This window comes from Bidens hawaiensis, unplaced genomic scaffold (assembly GCF_021521415.1).
Source record: "Bidens hawaiensis isolate Kalapana, Puna unplaced genomic scaffold, B.hawaiensis_p1.1 tig00009693_1, whole genome shotgun sequence".
Lineage (NCBI taxonomy): Eukaryota > Viridiplantae > Streptophyta > Magnoliopsida > Asterales > Asteraceae > Bidens > Bidens hawaiensis.
This window is the reverse complement of record NW_027491727.1, coordinates 309,941-324,703: the sequence shown is the minus strand read 5'-3', so window position 1 is coordinate 324,703 and position 14,763 is coordinate 309,941. Positions and strand designations below refer to the sequence as shown.

The window sequence follows — 14,763 nt, the reverse complement described above, 5'->3', positions numbered from 1 at the left end:
AGCTAAAGATATTATTATTATTATTACTATTACTATTATGTTTTTTTTTTGTTTTTTTTTTGGATTTTCGATTTTCATTTAAATTTATTTTCTTGGGTTTATTTTTTATAATTAGTTGAGGGTCCCACAAGGGCAAAATCCTACTATTTTATGAAAAGTAATTTCAAGGAAGTAAAGTAAATGGAGATGAAAATGTGTGAAGGAATAAATGTAGTGAAAATGTGAAATCACCTTTATATACTCTTTTAAGTACACATTTTGTTTAGTAAATTTGTTTCTATATGGCTATGTAGTATGGATTGATTTGTTTTGTATGGGAATTATATGGTAAAACATGTTTAAATGAATAGCGTTTATTTAAGGTGCATACTAGAAGTCTAGTTACAACTTGTATACTACACAAACTATTGTGTTTTCTTATCATGTATTGCCTATTTGTGTTTTGGTTGGTTGTATATGAATTATGTTTTGAATACAAATTTTGCTAAAAAGATTAATTATCCATTTTAAAGAATTATCCCTAATAATTAAATAGTTTAAGTGGGTCATAGGCAAATAGGTATTTTAATTTCACATGCATGATAAACCACTGATTTACAGACTTTAGGAAGTGTATGGACAAAATGTATTTATATATTCTAACATATAAATATATATTCAATAAATAATCATGTATCTTATGTTAGGAAAAAAATGGGAAATGTAGAGATAGTGATAAAAATTGATGAACTTTTTGAAGATTTGATGAGGATTTAAAAAGTGTTACAAGTGTCCATTTCACCTTTTTCTTATCCTTTTCTCATCTTTTTCTCATGCTACTAGCGTGTTTGTTGATTTCACATTGTTCTTCAAAGACATCATAGATATGGATAGCAACACAACGTGCCTAGGACATTTATTGGTACCGTAGTTCATATTAAATCGTCTTAAGTATTCGATCTATTACCCGTCAAGTATCGACCTACTTGTTATCAATTTGTTAATAAATTATATACTAAGATATTTAAATAAACTTTTACAATTAGATTTTATAAAGGTATGTTTGACAAAGAGCTTTTAGGAGCTTTTATCTTCAAACTTTTAAGAAAAAACTTATAATCAATAAAAAGTTTTGTTTGGTTGAAAAAGTTTCAAGCTTTAAATGCTACTACTACGTTTTGAGAAAAAGCTAGAAGCTTTTACATTTGAATTTACAAGTTTGGTACTTTAACTTCTATTAACTTTTGTTAATTTATATAACAGTTACATATTTTACCTTTATTCAAAACTAACTACCTCATGACTCTTTAGAAGACCATAACTTTTTCACACGTTAATATTTTTTAAAAAAATTACATCATAAAAAAGAGCATTTTATTCTCTTTAATTTCAGTATGATATTGCTATACTTCTTTAACTTTAAAAAACTAGTATACTACGTGATTACCGGTTAGGATTGGCAACAAGTCGAGTCAGACGAGAGCTCAGGTCATGTGTAAGACCAAATTAGGGTCGGAACGAGTCGATACAAAAAGGGTTAATTTAGTTCGGTTCGTGTCAGTACGGGTTTGAATCGAAAGGGACTAGGTAAGAACATGTTTCAGATTAAAACAGTGACGGGTCGAAAAAAGTTTCAGATCAAAAGAGGTTGGTTTAAAAGATTATCTATTTGAAATTACTGTATATTTCAACTTTGTTTCTTGATTTTCGCCACCGGTTACACGCTTACTTCCTTTGCACGAATTACACGTCTGCATTCGGATTATGTGTGCACTATTATCAAGTAAATCATGTACCGACACTAATTATACGGTTGATATCAAGCTGCGCGCGCACTCTGCCGCACCACGCGAGCACCCAACTAGTTTTATTAAAAGTTCCAGCTACTCTGCCATACACTTAAATATATCTAGAGTTAAGTGCCATTTTAGTACATGTGGTTTGTTCAGTTACGCAACTTTAGTACCGTTTTTGAATTTATTGTAAATGGCTACCTCAGTTTTCTAAAACTTACAATTTTAGTACTTTTTTTTAACCCCGTCTATTTTATCCGTTAAGTTAGGGGTAATTTGGTAAGATTTTTTTCTTTTGAACGTTTATATCTCGTAAAGCCATAAATTCCCAAATAATATCAAACTGAACTCTAAATCCCCAAACCCTTTTTCTTCAATCAATCCATTGATCAAAACCCTTTCTCCACATCATTTGTACCAAACTTGACCATCGACCTTCTTTCTTTAACAGCCGGCTTCACGATTTCCTCCTCGAGATGGGTAAAGCTAGCAGACTACTTCATCTTCACCGGTGGCTTCGTCGGATTGTTGTCATCTGATATGTTGTGACCGCCACTCTTCAGCCGGCTGTACACCTCATCCAAACACTCGAACTCATCGGCGTTCTCTTCTCCGGCAAGATTTGGATTAACATTAAACAGTGCATCTCCGTAGTCGCGAATATTGTCGGAATCGTAACCGGCTGTATGGGTTTCAACAAAAAATCGATTACCGGTGATTATTGGATTGGGCTTATGGAATCGTAAGGTGTCGTCGGTGTTCCACCGGAAAACTGAAACGCGATGGCGGAGGTGGCGGCGTCTCCGACGTGTATTGCATCTGGGTTTGTGAAATCAAAGTCAACTTGTTGGTAATTGAGAGACTGATTGGATACATGCTTTGGATGTCAAATGAATCGATGATTGATGAAGAAGAAAGGGTTTAGGGAGATCTGGGTTTGATTGATGTTTTGATTTGGGGACTTAAGGATTTAGAAATATAAGCGTTCAAACAGAAAAGAAAAAAGTAAAGAAGAAAATCAAGTTACCAAATTACCCCTAACTTAACGAATAAAATAGACGAGGTTAAAAAAGGTACTAAAATTGCAAGTTTTAGAAACTGAGGTAGTCATTTGCAATAAATTCAAAAAAGGTACTAAAGTTGCGTAATTGAACAAACCACACATACTAAAATGACACTTAACTCATATATTTAAGAAACTACAGCTAACAGCTATCAGCTACAAGCTAGTTTTGCCAAACATACCCTAAGTGTTTAAGAAAAAGCTACAAGTTTTTAACTATTAGTATTTAAAATTTTACAAGTTTGTTACTTTAAAATATCAAAGTTTTCACTCATTTTCTCTCTAAAATATCAAAGTTTTACAGTATAAGAGGATAGTTGATGCGAATTGATAATTCTAAACTATCAAATGATCATAAAAAAATTAGGTGTAATTAATTTTTGGTCTCTATTGCTAAAATTAAAGTATTTATATTTGTATACTAATAATGCATTTGGAATTTTGTGCCGTATCAGTAATTTGTAAGTCGTTTTGAGTTTCAAAAAGGTTTATCGTTTGATTTAGCTTAGGGGCACAATTGGTATTTTGGTTAATTTAAACAGCTGAACCAATACGTATTTTTGCTTTCAGGGCATAAGTAGTGGTAGGATAAATTCACGTTTTGGGAGGCAATTATTGAATATTTACATGATGCCTCATCTTATGTCTTTTTTAACTTTTTGTTAACGAAATCCTGGTCGATATTTCAAGTTCTAGATCGTGGTTATTTTGAAGCAACCATTTGTATCATCGTTTGAAATAGTGAGAAAATGCTTGGTTTCTTAGAATCAAGACATCATTCAAACTGTATGTAAGATAACTTTCGTAAATTTTGGGTATATTGTTAAGACGAATCATGTAATTAAAGGCTTGCAATTTTCCTATTTATCTCTAAAATCTAGCATTGATTAAGCAAATTCATCATCCAATTAATGATCATAAACGAACACAAATGAACATTTGGTAGAAACAATAAAATTGTATTCAACCTAAATAAGAAACGGACAAATATTTTTCACTAAAAAAAATCGTTGCATGAATAACGAATGGACTAATGTGTGTATAATAAATCCAAACAAGCATCCTTACAAAAATTAAATAGAAATGAAACAAATTAAATTTGAGTATTAACTTTAAACAAGGCTCTTTGTAAAAATAAAAAAATATCATTATAAAAAACAAATAACAAAGTATTAAAAACAAAAATTTAACAAGCGTAACACACGGGCTAAAATTATCAATAACAAAATTATTCCTCCACCTTATCTTACCTATTTTCTTATTTAATGTAACTTAGCCTCATCCGTTTACATACTGACGAAGGTTTCTACCTCACTCATTACTAACCCAATATTTTCATCATAATTTATTATTATTATTATTATTATTATTTTAAAACAACACTACGGAAACTTTCTCCAGTTTCGTATCAATAATAATATGTATTATTAGTATTTATTTTATATTGTAAATGATATTTGATAAATCGAAAGCTCGTTTAAACACCTTATATTTCAACGAGTTGTTTCATTAGCGACTTACTCGTCTAAAAATGTTTGAAATATAGATTTCAAATGTTTTATTTTTATCCACGAAACGGGATGTTACATCTGACCTCAAAAATCAAAAAGAAAAAAAGACAATTGTTAATTAATATGCATTACTTTGTATGTTGAGCAAGCAGCATCTACAACTGGTGTGTTTGGTTTTATGCAATTGTGCCGGACATTATGTCGTCTTCTAGTAACAATTAGCCATGAAACAACTTGTACATGGCAAAACCAATGTGTTTCTTGTAGGGGCGAACACAATGAACTCCAACATCACTTCTATATAAACAGAAACCTCATTTCTCTCAAAATCATTAAAAACACACACACAAACTCACTAAACACACAAAACATAAAATGGCAAAGGGTGATGTGAAGCTTTTAACTATGTGGGCTAGCCCATTTTGCATGAGGGTGAAGGTTGCTTTGGCTGAGAAAGAAATTGCTTATGAAGAGATAGAGGAGAAAGATTTGATGAATGATAAGAGTGATTTGTTACTAAAATCCAACCCGGTCCACAAACAAGTGCCGGTGCTCTTGCACGACGACAAGCCGATTGCTGAGTCCACTAACATCATCACCTACATCGATCAAGTTTGGCCCGCCAAACCCTTGTTACCTGAGTGTCCATATGAGAAGTCCCGAGCTAGGTTCTGGGCTGACTACATTGACCGCAAGGTAAGTGATCGATAACAAAGGTCCTATTACTTTCTATGGTCTCCTAACCTTTTTTCTCGCACTTTGATCATCTCTCTCAATCAATATGCATATCCTAGGTCCATCCGGCTGGTCGTGCCATTTGGAGCTCAAACGACAAAGATGAAGTTGAAGTTGCCAAGAACAATTTCCTTGATATCATGAAGTATTTGGATGGAACATTGGGTGACAAAGATTACTTCAATGGGGATACATTTGGGTTTGTTGACATACTTCTCATAGGTCTAACCTCATATTTCCCAGCCTACGAGAAGTTTGGTGACTTCAAATTGGAGGATCACTACCCGAAAATGGTAGCATGGATCACTCGGTCATGGGCAAGAGAAACCGTTTCTGAATCTTTAACCAACCCTGAGAAAATCACCAACTTTGTTATAATGATGAGGAAGATGTTTGGTTTGGAGTAACTCAAAAATATTTGCTGGTTATTAATAATAATAATAATAATAATAATAATAATAATAATAATAATAATAATAATAATATCTTGTGGATTAGCTCTCTTATTTGTGAAGAGAGGATAGGGAATAAAAATGACTAATAAGTGTTTCAAGTTCATGCCTGGAAGCATTGATATGTCACATTTGAGGGGGAATGAGTTCAATGTTTGATTTTAGTTGACTTGATGAATCAAATTGGATATTATGTTGAACGATGTTTAATGATTATTGTTAGGTTACATATAATAATTACATATTTGAGAATGATTCAAAGCAAAATACATAGATATAAGAAATACAAATTTTTATATTTGACAATGGGATCAAGCTTAAGAAAGAAAGTTCTAGATACTTCAAAAGGCTGTAATTTCTAAGTGCGGTTAGGGACGACACGGTGACCTAAAAGAGGTGGTTTAGCTGTAGTGTGATTAGAGCATTTTCAACTCGTCCTCTAAAAATATGTGAGGGGATTTTACACATTATAGGGTGGGGTTGTAAGTGGTTTGTGAGCGTACAGGTGGAGAGAGAAAATGTAGTGATTTTTTATAAATTTGAGGAAACTTCGTTTGCCCTTATTTATTTTTTAATATTTATTGAATTAATTGTGAGTATAAGAGAGAGAAACTATAATGACTGAGATATAAAAAAAATATTATTTAATTGAATATCGGAGAAAATGTAGTGTTTTTTAGTGTAATTATAAAGATGGGAATGAGAAAAGGGCTGAAAATGCTTTTAGGATGTGTGTAGTGAGGCTACAATGGGGCGATATTTTGGAGGAGCACCGTCCCCCCCCCCCCCCCCGGGCGATAAGTGTGGGGGGGGGGGGTATGAGAATTATCGCCTGGTATGTTTTGTGTTTATTATTATTATATTATATGTGTGTGTAATATATATATATATATATATATATATATATATATATATATATATATATATATATATGAGTTCAAATAAAAATAAAGAGTTTTCTAAGAATGGTAAGAACTAATAAATTTTTGACATATGACATTACAACATTTGATGAAAGAACAATTCTAGAAAACTATGTCGGTTTTTGGTAATTTTAAATCTCAACTATTGATTAGCATGATCCAATGGCTATGATTTATTCCTAGTCTTTTAGTAAACTATTTGTTTTTAGGATAACCCTCCCTTATATATATATTGGGCTACAACACCGCTACAACCCTAAAACAAAAATTCCCCCTTTGCTAACTGGGCGCCACATGGCACTTATCCCCTCCCCCCCCACCATTGGTAACCCCCACTACACATAGCGTTATAGGGTTTCCTAGTTTTCTTTCTTATCATTATCAAGTTGGGTTTATAGTATAATAAAAGCGAGCTTTACTTTATAGTATATGTGTTCGTTTATTTTGTTCATGTACTTGAAATCGCTTTAATCCTTGAGCAATCATTGAATTGTTCATGTCTCTTAACACTTGATTGATCATCATTAGTCACAATTAAGAAAACAAAGTACTTAATCAAGACTACACACTTCAAAATCAAAGATGAAGAAATTAATAAGTCCAATAAAAAAGTGCTATATGAAGTGTTGATAAGCTCTTCATGAAAGTAATAGAAACACGATAAATATTAAATCTATGAACCTATGACAACAAGGAGAGTAGCAATAACAACAGAGTATCATACAGACGACATGATTGTCAGCTTGGTCAAGTTTCCGTTTAGGATGTAATAGTTAAGGGCGGGGTTTAGGGTTTCTTTATAGAAACTGTGAGAGAGAGAGAGAGAGAGAGAGAGAGAGAGAATGTGGAAGCATAAGCAAGACAACCAAAAGATTTCATGTGAGCATAAGAAGGAGCCTTTCCAATTAAAACCTCATAAGGGTTTATGAAGAATTTCGGTAGGAAACCGATTGATTAAATATGTTGTAGTTAAAACACAGTCACCCCAAAACTGAACTGGGAGCTTAGATTGAAACATAAGAGCTCTTGAGGTTTCAAGCAAGTGTTTATGTTCTCGTTCAACAATGTCATTCTGTTGAGGGACAACTACACAAGTGGTTTGATGAATACTGCCTTTACTCAACAAATAAGCACTTTGAACAGACCTAGATCTTAGTTCAAAAGCATTATCGGATCTGATGCATTTCACATTAGTGCCAAACTGATTGCTAACCATTTCAATAAATGATTGAAGGATGGGAAAGGCATTGCTTTTAGTTGAAAGCAAATGTGTCCATGTGGTTCTACTGTAATCATCCACAATGATTAAAAATATCTAAAGCCATTGTAAGTAGTTGTATGATAAGGCCACCAAACATCAATATGGATTAGCTCAAAAATTTTAATAGTTGATGTGGTATACTAGTGGGAAACGGCAGTTTATGTTGTCGTAACTTAGGACAAAAATCATAATGATCAATAGACTTCAAAGAAGCATTAGAGATGAAAGGTAATTGTTTTAGTTTGTAGCTTGGTAAATGACCAAGTCTGTTGTGCCAGAGTTCAAAACTTACAATAGAGTTACAAACATTATTCGAAACAAAAGTGAGACAAGAAATTGCTTAGTGGCCTCTAGGAGGTAAATTCCATTCAACATATCACCAAGAACCTGTGTGCTCTTCAGAGAAGGGGACTGCAAGACACAAGTGGTTTTAGAGAGAACAATACTATTAGTATCAGAACATAATCTTGACACAGGAAGAAGATTATTTCTAAAATGTGGTACTAAAAGAACATTCGAAAAGGAAATATTATCAGTCAAAGGAATAATCGCATGTTGATGGACTATGACAGATGTGCCATTAGGAAGAGTGATAAAAATTGGATTTTTGAAAAAAGAAACACTTTAAAATGAATTTTGAGCATGACACATATGATCATTGGCACCAGTCTCAATGATCCATTTGGAATAATATGAAGAATTGCAACATATTATACCTCGGAAAGAGTCCTGATTGATGGTTGTTGCACTGTTAGCAGCATATGTGGTTGAAGTACCAGGTTGAACTTTAGATTGCTGCAATAAAGCCATCAGATCATGATATTGTTGCTGACTTATTCCTTGTTGCAGTTCAGGCTGACTTTGATAACCTTTTATTTTATCTTCAGCAAGGTTAGAAAACTTCTTTCCTTTGGTGAACTTGAAATCTTTGGGGAAACCAATCAGCTTATAGCATTTGTTCACTGAGTGCCCATTTCTCTTGCAATGAATTCACACCAAAGTTCTCCTATTTTTACCTATTCCTCCATCGGTAGGACATGCACTACTTGCATTCATAGATGCAAAAGATGCGGTGAAATTAGGGGTGGTGTGAATTTCCTTTGGCTTCTCATCTTGCATTAGAATACCATATGCACGATTGATAGAAGGAAGAGGCTACATCAAAATGTTACTTCTGATCATGTCATAACTAGGATTAAGGCCAACAAGGAATTGTAATAGCCTTTGATCCTTATCGCTCTTAGCAAAAAAATGAGCAGCTCCACAAGTGATTAAGGGAATGGTATTAATCGCATTCAGCTCATCCTAGTTTGACTTTATTTTGGCAAAATAAGTAGTAATATCACTGCTTCCTTGAGTGATTTGACAAAGATTCTTTTGTAACTGATAAAATTTAGCATCATTTGTCTGACCATAGCAGGAATTAAGCTCGCTCCAAAAAATCTGAGCAGTTTCAGCATACAAAAAAATACTACTGATGTCACCAGTAAGAGTGCTGAGAATTCATGAGATCACCATGTCATTACATCGCTACCAAATCGCCAGCTGCTGCTCGTTATCCGGCATGGTTAAAGTGTTGTTAATGAAACCGAGCTTGTTTTTAGTTGACAGAGCAATCGTCATTGCTCTTTCCAAGCTCCGAAACCAATACCATCAAAGAATTTAGAAACGAGAATCATACTGTGATGATCCAAAGGGTAAAGGTAAAGAGGGTTGGAGAAATCAATGGTCATATCTGGAACAGCAGAACTGTTTGAAGCTGCCATTGAAAAACACAAGAAAACAAACGCACAAAAAGAAGGAGACTTATGCGTTGTATAACATATACGACGCATAAGTATATACGCTGAGACTTATGCGCCGTGTAAGTGGAAACTTATACGGCGTATAAGTTTATCAGAATGGAAAAAATCAAGATTATAAGCCAGAAAGAATGAGAAAAGATTTGAAACTTTGAGAAACTGTTCAAAACAAGAATATGACATGTTTTGAAATTTTGATGAAGTTTGAATGGATAAAACTTCTGAAATAATTAAAAACGATAGAAAAGAGATGAAATCTCAAAAAAAGATTGAATGAAACAAACGAGATTGATCAAAGAACAATCAACTCTTGAACAAAGCATAAGAATTATCAAAGAAAATGATCAGATAACTAGTGAAACGAAGAGCAAGATTAAGAACCTTGCTCTGATACCATGTAATCGTTGAAAACGGTGACACGGAAAGAAAAGAATAAATGAAACAGGGAGAGAAAATTTTATTATCTCAAAATGAAAAATTACAAAACAAGAAACACACACACACACACACATATATACAAACACAATACATACACGGCGTATATATATACGACATATATGTTGTATTCCTAGCATATATCTATAATATATATAAACGAAACCCCTAAAATCCTAAGTGTCGCAATGTGGTCGCTCCCCCCTTTTATGGAAGCTATCAGATTGCTTGATTTTTAAATGGAGGCCTCTCAGTGATTTAACCCAAATTCTTGGTTATGGGTCTTACCAAAACCAGATAGCTGTTAAACGGGTTATAACATCTCATTAAATTAAAATTTAATCTTATCAATTATTTGATAGGGAAAATTCTGAAAATAGTCCAAAATAGGAGAGAGATTATGAAAATAGTCCAAGAAATTTTCATATTCCATAAATAATCCAAGCAATTCTATCGGCGCCGATAGGTTTGAAAAAAGTTGAAAAAATCCGATGGTTTTCAAAGATCCAATATCAAGCTGCCAAGTGTCCAACTACCCACCTACCCCTGATGGTTTTCCAATGAAATCCGTCTGGACCGATAATTTTGGAATGAAAATCATCTCCCATGAAAACCATCTCCAAAATTTATGAAAATCCATGTTTTTTTGAAATTCATCTGACCCGATGAATTTCAAATGAATTTCGTCTTCAAAGATAATTTTCAAAAAAACATGCACCACCACCACCACCACCACCACTACCATGATCTCCACTTTCCGGCCACCACCTCACCCACCGCCGCCACCACCACTCCCACTTTTCCGGCAAACATCACCTCCATTACCCACGCATCATCATTACACCTTTCCGGCCATCACCCCACCCACCACCACCACCAGGAATCTACCACTGCTGCAAGATTGTAGTTGGTTTCATCAGACTTCTTTAAGTTTTGTGATATTATCAACACTATATGAAGTTTGTGTAACAATCTGAGCTTAAAATTTTTATTGAATTTCTATTGATCTGAAAGTGAAAACAAACACATTTGACCAAATAAGTAAATGTAAAATGTAGAAGATGAACTATAGAAAATTACCATTGTCTGCGTTTCATAACAATCATCTAAAGCCACTAATTTGTCAAACCAATGAGCCAATGAGTAATCCAAGTTTGAATGTGCTGTCAATTGTCAAATAACAAAATTTCTAACTTCAATTGGGGTAAAAATTTGAACATATCGAACAAATCAAACAGCTATCAAACAAATCTAAGTTAAAATCAACTAACAAGATGAAGTTATCAAATAAACCTTTTTTTTTCTTCTCCAAAACCAGATTAGAACAAGTTCCAGATTTCAATCTTGACCTATCTATCCAAAATCAAGAGCAAGGTGTAATGATGATGGGCGGGTAATGGAGGTGATGTTTGCCGGAAAAGTGGTAGTGGTGGTGGTGGGTGGGGTGGTGGCCGGAAAGTGGAGATCATGGTGGTGGTGGTGGTGGTGGTGGTGGTGGTGGTGCATGTTTTTTTGAAAATTATCTTCGAACACGAAATTCATTTGAAATTCATCGGCTCAAATGAATTTCAAAAAAACACAGATTTTCATGATTTTTGGAGATGGTTTTCATGGGAGATGATTTTCATTCTAAAATTATCGGTTCAGATGGATTTCATTGGAAAACCATCGGGGTTAGGTGGGTAGTGGGACACTTGGCAGCTTGGTATTGGATCTTTGAAAACCATCGAATTTTTTCAACTTTTTTCAAACCTATCGACGCCGATAGAATTACTTGGACTATTTATGGAATATGAAAATTTCTTGGACTATTTTCAGAATCTCTCTCCTATTTTAGACTATTTTCAGAATTTTTCTTTATTTGATATGAAAATCCTATAAAATAGGAATCTACTAAAATTTAATATCCAATTTAAAAAGAAAAATATATTATTTATAATTAATAAACATTTTTATAGTAAAAAAATTAAGCGGGTCATGGGTCACCAAATCGAGATAGCATTTAAACAGGTTATAACATATCATTTATTTATGAAACCCTTTCATCATCAAACCCTAAGTATATTATTAACTTTCTTACAATAAAGAAAATTAAAATCCAAAAAATAAATATTAAAAAACGAAAAATTTAAAACAACCATTCTCTCAAGTCATCAGGTTGCTTTATTTGTAAATAAAGGCTTCTCATGCATTTGACACAAATTCACGGGTATAGGTCTTACCAAACCCAGATAGCTCTTAAACGAGTTATAACATCTCATTATATTAAAAATTAATCTCATCAAATATTTGATATGAAAATCCTATAAAATAGGGATATACTAAAAACTAATATCCTATTTTATTTAAAAAAATATTATTTATAATTTAGAAGCAATTTTATAATAAAGAAAATAAACGGGTAATGGGTATCACCAAACCCAGATAGCTTTTAAACCGGATTATAACATCTCATTTATTTGTGAAACCATTTCACCATCAAACCTCAAGTATATTAATTATTAACTTTCTTACAATAAATAAAATTAAAATCCAAATATACATATATAAATATTAAAAACGAATAATGTAAAACAGCCCCGTAATACGGAGGATAAAATCTAGTAAGTGTTATATGCTCACAACATAACCAACTTAGGGGTTTTTTGTTTGGGTCTGAATTGACCCATTAAGGCTGAGGGGTGTGGGGGGCGCGAGAGGGGGCGCGAGTGGGGGCGCCAGCCAATAATATTGTGACGTGTGGCAGAGAGAGAAACTTGATAAGATGGGTGTTGGTAGTGGTGCTCGCGCCCCGGGACATGGTGTGGAGGGGCGCGAGAGGGGGCGCGAGCGGTTTTTTTTTTTATTTTTTTATAAATGTAGTAAAAAAACGTATTATTAAAAAAACTCAAAAATTATTTAAAAAACACACATTTTTTTGAAAATCAATAATAAAAAAAAACATACTAAAAATTAATCAAACAATAATATTTAATAATAAAACTAATCTAATACAAGATCATCTGGTCGCCTCGCCCACAAATGTTCAACCAACTCATGTCGAAGATCCCCGTGTATCTCACGGCTCTTGATATTTGCTATGTTATGAAGTTTTTGTTGATCACTGATTGTGGACGGTTGTGGCGGAATGTCACCTTGGTAGTTTTGGCATATAGCTTTGCCCTCGTCTTCTAACGTCATGTTGTGTAGGATAAGACACGTGTAGACGACGTCCATTATCCTCTCCCGAGTCCAATAACGTATCGGGTTCGCCAGAACATAATATTGTTTTTTTATAGCTCCAAAAGCTCTTTCAATATCTTTTCTAGCAGACTCTTGCTTCTTCGTAAAATACTTCCGTTTGTCGGCGACTGGATCTTTAAAAGCTTGAACTAACACAGCCCATTCGTTGTAAATACCATCGACCAGATAGTACCCGTACTTGAAGAGTTCTTCATTTGCAATAAAAGATTGAGGTGGTTCAACCCCGTCGATAAGGTCGTTGATCAAATGTGACTGATCGATAACATTAAGGTCGTTATTTGACCCAGCAACACCAAAAAAAGCATGCCAAAACCAAAGATCCTGTGACACCGCCGCCTCAAGTATGAGGGTCGGCCCTTCATGATCACCACGGTGGAACTGACCTCGCCAGGCCGTTGGACACATAGCCCATCCAACATGCGTACAATCGATGCTACCTAGCATCCCAGGAAAACCATGTTTTTCTGCGTGCACCTCATATATGCGTTGGATGTCATACGTTGTAGGTTTACGCAGATATCTCCGAGCGTAAGTCGATATGACTCCTACGTACAATATATATTAAAAAATGTAATAAATATTTAATAAAAAGTAAAATTAATGTTTTTTACCTTGGCAGAAAAAATGAAGGGATTCACGTGCAACCCTTTTCGACATCTGTAAATACTCATCCAAAGCGTCCGACGAGATGCCGTACGCTAATTGACGGATAGCAGCCGTGCATTTTTGAAGAGGGGTAAAACCGGGAAGACCCCTAGCATCCTCCCTTTGTTGGAAAAAGGGATACCGTGCCTCTAAATCACTCGCTATACGCGTGAACAATTGCCTGCTCATTCGAAAACGAGTTCGAAAATCCGACTCCGCGTATACCGGTTGAGGGCTAAAATAATGCCTCATCAAAGTATCGTTAGCACCCGATCGATCACGATCACGAGGTGGTGCTCTAACCCTCGGGAGTCGGGGTTGATGGGCTTGATTTTGCAAGAGATTGACCACGGTTGCGGTCAAAACTCCCCCTACATGAAGAAGCAAATCATCCTCTTCGGAGGAGTCGGAATCAGACGAGTACGACGACATTATTTTTTAAAAAAAAATGGGACGATGGGTTGTTTGGAGATTGAAGTTGTGTTTGATATGGTAAAAATGGGTTGATTTAGGGGTATTATATAGGATTTTGTAAAGGTTTTTTTAAAAAAGTTTGAAAGAAATGGGTAATATATAGGAAGTGTTGTATAAAGAAATGGGTAAGTTTGGGTTTTTTTGAAGTTGTGTTAGTGTTGTATAAAATGGGTAATATATAGGAGTAGAAAATTTTTTTTTTTTTTAAAAATTAAAGAGCCAACGGCTCATTTAAGGTCTCCAATGGCTCTTTTTCACCATTCCCCAAGCCCTAAACGCCACACAGGTCCCGCGAACCCCCTTGCGCCTGCCTCTTTTTCCGCGCTCGCGCCCCTCTCGCGCCTCGGTGGTGTGGTGCTCGCGCCCCGGGGCGCGAGCGGCTGGCCTCTTGCGCCCTTTCTAGCGCTCCACACCCCTCAGCCTAAGAGGTAAGGGTCTGAATCGCTA

The 14,763-nt window shown here is 34.6% G+C and overlaps 1 protein-coding gene across 1 annotated transcript; it reads left to right on the top strand.

The window, feature by feature from the left end:
- The first annotated feature begins 4,695 nt into the window (after nt 1-4,695).
- LOC143533449 (putative glutathione S-transferase) lies at nt 4,696-5,523 on the top strand. The gene is made up of 2 exons (XM_077028233.1): nt 4,696-5,042; nt 5,141-5,523. Exons 1-2 carry the CDS (start codon nt 4,722-4,724, stop codon nt 5,486-5,488), a joined length of 669 nt encoding a protein of 222 aa, XP_076884348.1. The 5' UTR covers nt 4,696-4,721; the 3' UTR covers nt 5,489-5,523.
- The last annotated feature ends 9,240 nt before the right edge of the window (nt 5,524-14,763 follow it).

Bases quoted from the DNA above. Each gene is read 5' to 3' on its own strand.
- LOC143533449 (XM_077028233.1), top strand. From the start codon at position 4,722: ATGGCAAAGGGTGATGTGAAGCTTTTAACTATGTGGGCTAGCCCATTT. The intron at 5,043-5,140 runs GTAAGTGATCGA...TGCATATCCTAG, and splicing joins CTGACTACATTGACCGCAAG to GTCCATCCGGCTGGTCGTGC.